The following is a 6,880-nucleotide window of genomic DNA, read 5'->3' as shown; positions in this document are numbered from 1 at the left end:
GGAGCACGTCGGGCCCTGCGGGGTCGCGGAGTTGGGGCGCTGGAAGTGTGCCCGCGTCTCAGGGCGGTGTGAGCCTGTGCAGAGAAGATGAGGTGTGCGGCCAGGACCGACCTCGTTTCCTAGCAAACCCGTAAACAGAGCCACTGCCCCCTGCTGGGGAGGCGGAGACGGGACTCCGTGTCGCGGTGGGACAGGGCACACCGATTTCCCCTTTAAGTTCCTCTGGGCCTCCGCTGTCCGGTCTTGCTCAGCTCTGTCCAGGCTCTTTGTGTCCACCTGTTTACCCGGCTTTGGCAGCAGCGCGTCCCCGAGATGTTGCGCTCTTGCGTTCAGTGACCGCTTTTAGTTAAAATAGCACTTTAGCCCCTCGGCAAACTCAGGCTTCCAGGTGTTGTCTTAGCTTCCGCGTGGAGCACAGAATCTCTCCGCTGGACGAATGCCTTTGGTGGGGAAGCAGTTTAAGAAAGTCGCGGCCTCCCATCTGGTCCTCTCCCTCCTTCCCGGGCCCTCTGCACGCGCTCTTCGGCCATCACTCCCGAGTCACTGCAGGGCCACGTGGGGACCGCTCCCCCTCAGCCCCCGCAGCCGAGGGCTCTCCTCACCGGGGACCACCTCGGCTCCACTAAATACGTTTTGATAATATTTTTACTTTTAATATTTTTGTATGTTTTTGAAGGGAAATACTGTGGTTTGGTTGTTTCCCATCGACCTGTCGGTCGTGCTGATCATATCATTCCCTGCAGCTTGGTGGTACTGACATACTCCAAGTTCTGTGTCACCCTGTACACCACGTCACTGTGCTTTTAGACAAGGTTGTTGATGCATTGTCTATCACTGTGCCTGTGAAAATCACCCAGTGTTCTAAGATGTGCAAGTTGCATGGCCGGTGGGGGGGGTATCAGTAAGATGTGACCAGAAGCTGCTCTGTTTTCTCTCTCTGTGGTCAGTGTGGTCACGCAAACCCACCAGGTCCCACAGACTATCACGTCCAGGCTGTGGGACATGAAAAGCTGTATCCCCCGTTGTTGGGGATGACAGCTAATATTTGCACCCTGGAATGTTGAAGGACTTTGCTCTAATAGCATTAACCTTGCTATCAGCACCCTGTTGTGTGCTCTGTTGTTGCAGAAGGAACTGGTAAATGACACACAGAGATGCAAGAGTGGGTAAAAGAAAACGTTTACTTTGCTAGCAAAGGGTCGGCCAGCACCAAGAGCCGTGCCAAAATGACCGATCCCGGGCTGCCTTACCATCTGTCTTCGATAGGAGTCCTGCAATCGTGGCCTCATTTTACTTCCCACAGTGCCCATCACCAGTCAAGCTCACAAGTCAGTTTCAGGGCTCACCGAAATGTAGCGTTTTCTGTCCGGATGTTTAGCTATTCCAGCCCACAAAAGTGGGGGTCAGGTTTAGGAAAGCAGGACTGTTGACATTCCTTTCATCGTAACACCTTTATAGTCATGGTTTACAGAAAGTTTTATGGCTCAGGGACAGTTATTTTAGTTTGAACATCTGGTCTCTTCCTGGGATGCAGATAAGCACCTCCAGCGTTTGTTAATTTTAAACTGGAGCTATGTGCCTTTAAGCTTCAACGGTGAAACGTCAGGTGTTTTGTTAAAGAAGCAAAACAAAGCACATTACAGAAGCAAAAGGCAGTGGTTATTCCATATTTTCTTTAACATTTTGTAGGTTTCGGACTATTCCTAGTAGTTCTATCATGAAATGGTGAGTGAATGTAACCATGGAGGGGACTGCAGTGGCTCAGGAAAGCACGTGTGGTATAGTCATAGGTCCTAGAGGCAGGCGGGTGAGACGCCTGGGTGGTGGGGGGCACAGGCAGGAGGAGGGGGAGCATGATGCCAGGACTTTTGTGGGGTTTTTGAGGGACGGGCAAGGCAGTCAGGGTGAAAGGCTTGGGCCGAGGACAGACTCTAAGCTGAATAAGAGTTCATCCTGGTTGCCCAGGGCTGAGCCCTAGGGTGATTCATGCAGAGGGATGTTGCCTTCTGGGTGCCTAGGCCAGGTAGTGGAGGTGTGGCTCTGATGGCTATTTGCACAAAGATATTGCCCAGCTAGGCCCTTTTGCCATCTCTTAGTAACTGACTAGAACTAAAGGACAGTTTCTCCCCCGCTGGAAAGAAGGTCCCAGAAAGGCCTTCCTTCCCAGGGAAGAAATTCGCCTCAAGACCCTAGCATCTGTTCCCACCTGTGCTTCTGGCTGCTGCCTGCTCTCCAGGCATCAGATTTGCCAGCCCCTGCAGTCACACGAGCCAGTCCCTGTGAACCATGGTAGCAAAACTGTAGCACGCATGTTGTTTTTCTTTTAAGATGAAAGATGTCAACGTAGGGTTGTGTCTCTTCTAACTAAAGCCTCAGTATCAGCTTTAATTGCAGTCCCGGCACTCTCCAATACAGACGTGGGCTTAGGGCTGTAGTTTGGGCAGTCCTCTCCAAAAGGTTCGCCGTTACTGCCCTACAACAGCCCCTTAGCATTGCGCACGCGCCCTGATTCTGTGCTGGAAACGACCAGGGCACAGCAGTGCTGGAGAGGGGACTGGGTTAGGACAGCTTCTTCCTCCTGACGGGTCTGTGCCAGCACCGTGGGAGTGGGTCAGGCATGCAGCAGAGGGCCATAAGGACACATCCAGCTCCGTTTCTCCCATCTGCCACCCAGAGGACGCAGCAGTAACACCTTTGCCATGTGCGGGCCGCTTAGCCGCAGGTCCGGCCTTCGCACCTGGAGAGCGAGTCTGTCCGGTATCCACGTCCAGCCTGTGGCCCTCGGTCACAGGTTGTGCAAAAGGCCATACAGAGGGAACGCAGAGGCGCACAGCCCACTGGCTCTGAGTCTCCTGGGAGCCCTGGCTGGGGCAGCTCACCTGCCTTCCTCCTGGTTAAGTAAACCATATGGCTGAAGAGTATTTAAGAAGCTGTTTCCTTCAATAAAATGATGGTGGATATTCTTGGACTTGTACTTTCTATTTCACTGTAGAAGTCTTGAAGACTGGTAAATAGATAAAGAAGCAACAGAAAGCCACAAATCTCGGGTAAAAGTTACATTTATTTAATAATTCACTAAATAAAGAAGGAGGCAGGGTGTGTAATGAAGTAGGGGGACTTTTCCAAAGGGCAAACTACAAAAGATGATGTGACAATGTGCTAATCAGTGTGTCGAAAAATCCACACTGGTTATGAAGCGTAAGAATATAACAAGAGGGGCCGGGGATTTAGCTCAGCAGTTCGGTGGCCTGTCTTGCAAGCGCAAGGACCCGAGTACAATCCCCCGTACCAAAAACAAAAACAAAAACAAAAACAAAACAGAATATAACAAGAAAAAAACCTCTTATGCAAAAACCTCGGCACCTTGGACCACAGGTAGAAATGGGGCAGAGATGGCACCAAGCTTACATCAAGACGCAGCCATACTCCGTTCTGGAGAACTCACGCCGGAGAAATGCCCTCACTGCAGTAACCACTGACTGAGCCTGATGCAGACCCCGTTTTCCCTGGACATGTCATTTTCACCAGGGAGAAATTATTCAAGACGGTGACTATGAGAAAGCCTTCCAGTGTAGCCCAACTGTTATCCAACAGGAGAGATCCCCCATTAGCAGAATGCCTTCTGCATCCCACAGACTGGAAACACACCAGACTTCATTCAGGATTTCATCGGCCTGACTGGACATCAGGGAATTAAAACTGCAGCAAAATATCTGGAAACCTTTAGGGAGTTGTCAGCCCTTCACTATGCATCAAAAAATGAGCAGAGTGAAAGATTTCATGCATTCGTGGATGATGGGAAAGTTCTTAGAGAAACCCTACATCTGTATACACTGGGAAACTCAGAAGGGATAGGAACCATTGAATGTAATAAATACATGGATGTCCACGGTCCACAAGACAGCTCCCAGGGTGCAGCCAGCCCACAGTGCCCTGAATGCAAGAGAGCCCAGAAGAGGAAGATGGCGCTGAGCTCCACGGATCCCCATCAGGGGCTGGGGCAGAGGGGAGCGCAGTGGTAGTCAGTCTGCCTAGCACATACAAGGTTCTGGCTTTGATCCCCAGCACTGGGGAAAAAAGGAATTCCCATCAAAGGGGGGAGCGAGGTGTGGGGCGGGTGAAAGTCCCTCCTCAAACCAGGGCTCAAAGTCGGGAACTTCACACCAGTGTGCAAACGCCATTGTGGAAACACTCCTTCCACTAAGAAATTCTCTTAAGTCACTGAGTTTGGAGTGGGGAAAACCTCATAAATACTGTTTTTTAAGTGGAAATGTTTTCAACTAGAAGTCAACTCACTGCACATCAAATAATTCATACTGGAAAAGACACTAAGAAAAGAGTAAACGAAAAACAACTTCGTTTGCAGATCAGAGCTCACCGACTGTCAAAGTGTTCATTTAGGAGCAAAACCCTACAAAAGCATGAATGTAGAAAGAAATCATAGAGGACCCACACAGGAGAGAAGCCCTAAAAGCTAATGAATTTTGAAAAGCATTCAGCAAGAAACAAAGCTTCATCATTCCCACGGGCAAGCCTGAGAGTCCAGCAGTGAGGAGAATCTGCCCTCGGCGAGGTGAGTTTGACGAAAAGCCTTGTTCAGCTTCAGAGTGCAGGAAAACAGCCCCCAAGTCCAAGCTTAATGGGGATCAGAGAATCTTTAGGTTGTACACAGTGTGGTTCTCCTTCGTACCTTGTCACAGACTAGGTGCTACAGTGTTCTGAATCATCAGTCAGCCAACTTCATACATCTTGGTTCTTACCCCAGGTTGACAAATTTTCATAACTAAAATCTAGATTTTTGTTAGAAAGATGACTGAGGAGTCAACATTCATCCATCTGCACTCCAGGCATTTTCCATTGTTCAGGAAAATATTGGGAAAGAGAAGTTTTTCTATCCACCCTAACTTATGCACTTGGAATTAACCTTCACCATGGACGGGGTGAAGCTGGTCCCGGCCTGGCTCGGAACACAACCTCACCGAGGCATCAGGGCACGCAGATGACACCCGCTGCTTTACCCCACACCAGTGCATTTGAATTTCCCCAGGTTGGGCAGTTTCAGGGGAGTGCGAGCTCCGGGGGAGGCCAGCCCCATACCTGGGTGGAGTAACCTCAGGGAATAGCACCCCGGGTTCTCACGCCTGCTCAGGGGGCTTTCCCCCAGGCCAGCCATGTGCCCAGCAGCAGGGTCACCAGAACCTAGCTCCTGGATGCGGGTTCCACCCTGCAGGCCTCTCCTGTGGGGCCCACTCCCCTCCCCCAGCTGAGGCCCCCAGGATTCACAGGCCCTGCCACACTGCCAGGCCTCTGGAGGGTGGCAGCGGAGGGCAGCTGTCTCTGAGAGGCCGAGCCTGTGCACTCCGGACCCTCTCCAGAGCAGCCCGGGCAGGAAGTCCAGTTGCAGGGAGCATGGGAAGCAAGGTGGAGAGGGGTGTGAGGCGAGGGCCGCTCTCCATCCCAGCGCGGCCTCCACGGTCCCTGCTCTTACTGTCCCCAGTGTCCACGGTGAGCAGAGGGGCAGGAAGGGCAGGAGGCGGGAGCCGCCGGTCCTGGCCACGCCGCCCTGCTACTTGGGGTCCTCTTTGTCCTCGCTCCTGGGCGGGGCTGCCTCCGTGGAGCTGGCCTTGAGGCTCCGCTTCCGCCTCTGCACATTCTGCTCCGGGTGGAACAGGACGACGTAGGTTTTGGGCACGTAGAGCATGCCGAGGGACACCGAGGCGCTCAGGCTCAGGGACACCGTCAGCGTGGTTGTCTGGATGTGGATCTGAGCCACAAGGAGGCCAGGAGCTGGGCTCAGCCTGCTCGCCCGCCTTACTTGGAGGAGACAGGAGCGTCTGCTCCCTGGGAGCGGGGTCGCCCTCAGGAGAGGAGGCGGCCGAGGCCCGCGCAGGAGGGGGGCACTGACTCTGACCCGAGGAGGGGAACGGGTGAGGGGCCGGGGACTGGGTTACTGAGAAGGAAAGGGGAGGCGTGGGAAGGCGGCCCCAGAGCCTACAGGAGCTGGAGCCTGTGCTGAGAGAGCGGCTGTGTTTTCAGACAGAGGAATGAATGCAGGGAGAGGGCGCACGGGACCGCACAGGAGGGCACGCAGGCTCCGCAGAGTTCACGGAGAAGTGGCTGCACGGACGCTCAAGGAAACGGACCGGTAGGTTACGAGCGAAGCGATGCAGAGCATGGGACCACGTTGAATGAAAATAAAACAGAGCAGGAGCTGAGTGGGTGGGTGGTACAGGTCTGTAATCCCAGCAGGAAAAAGGGCTGGGACGCAGCTGTGTGTGGAGGCCCTGGATTCAATCCAGTACTGCCCCAAACATGATACAGAGCGTTAAGAAAGCAGAAGACGGGAAGAGGGCCGGGAGAATGGATGAATGGGCGAGCGAGCTGAGCAGAGGGGCTGGGAACACAGGGCGCCCAGCATCCACTCCGCAAAGCATCTGCCGACCGCACAGTCATTGCGACGAGGAAGCCTGCAGACAGCCGTGGGACCGCCGCGCCCATTAGTGACAGGAAGGACACACGTGGGATGGGGAGCTGCTCACCTTTTCAGCGGACTGAGCGGTGCCAAAGAAGATGGGCACGAACGCCAGCCAGACGATGCAGGTGGTGTACATGGTGAAGCCGATGGGCTTGGCCTCGTTGAAGGTCTCGGGGACACCACGGGCCTTGATGGCGTACACCGTGCAGGTGACCATGAGCAGGAAGCTGTAGCCCAGGCAGCCGATAAGGGACAGGTCCGACATGTCGCACTTGAGCACGCCCCGGGCCTGCTCCGGGTCCGCGGTGCGCTGCTCCTCATAGTCGGTCACGCCGTGGGGGGGCCGGGCCCCCAGCCAGGCCAGCACCCCCAGCACCTGCAGGAGCCACGCTGTCAGGACACACC

The 6,880-nt window shown here is 54.0% G+C and overlaps 1 protein-coding gene across 1 annotated transcript in view; it reads right to left on the bottom strand.

Moving 5' to 3' along the window:
* Positions 1–5,328: 5,328 nt before the first annotated feature.
* Grm6 (glutamate metabotropic receptor 6) overlaps positions 5,329–6,880 on the bottom strand; it is a 10,654-nt gene continuing 9,102 nt past the window's right edge. Inside the window, exons 9-10 of the mRNA XM_033761514.1 lie at positions 6,540–6,851; positions 5,329–5,764 (exon numbers count right to left, since the gene is read on the bottom strand). Coding sequence (XP_033617405.1) covers positions 5,567–5,764; positions 6,540–6,851 — 510 coding nt within the window. The 3' untranslated portion in view covers positions 5,329–5,566. The remainder of the gene's footprint in view (positions 5,765–6,539; positions 6,852–6,880) is intronic.

Source organism: Fukomys damarensis, unplaced genomic scaffold (genome assembly GCF_012274545.1).
Source record: "Fukomys damarensis isolate Sample0158 unplaced genomic scaffold, DMR_v1.0_HiC HiC_scaffold_9, whole genome shotgun sequence".
Lineage (NCBI taxonomy): Eukaryota > Metazoa > Chordata > Mammalia > Rodentia > Bathyergidae > Fukomys > Fukomys damarensis.
The sequence above is the reverse complement of the archived record's forward strand: the minus strand, read 5'-3'. Positions and strand labels throughout refer to the sequence as shown.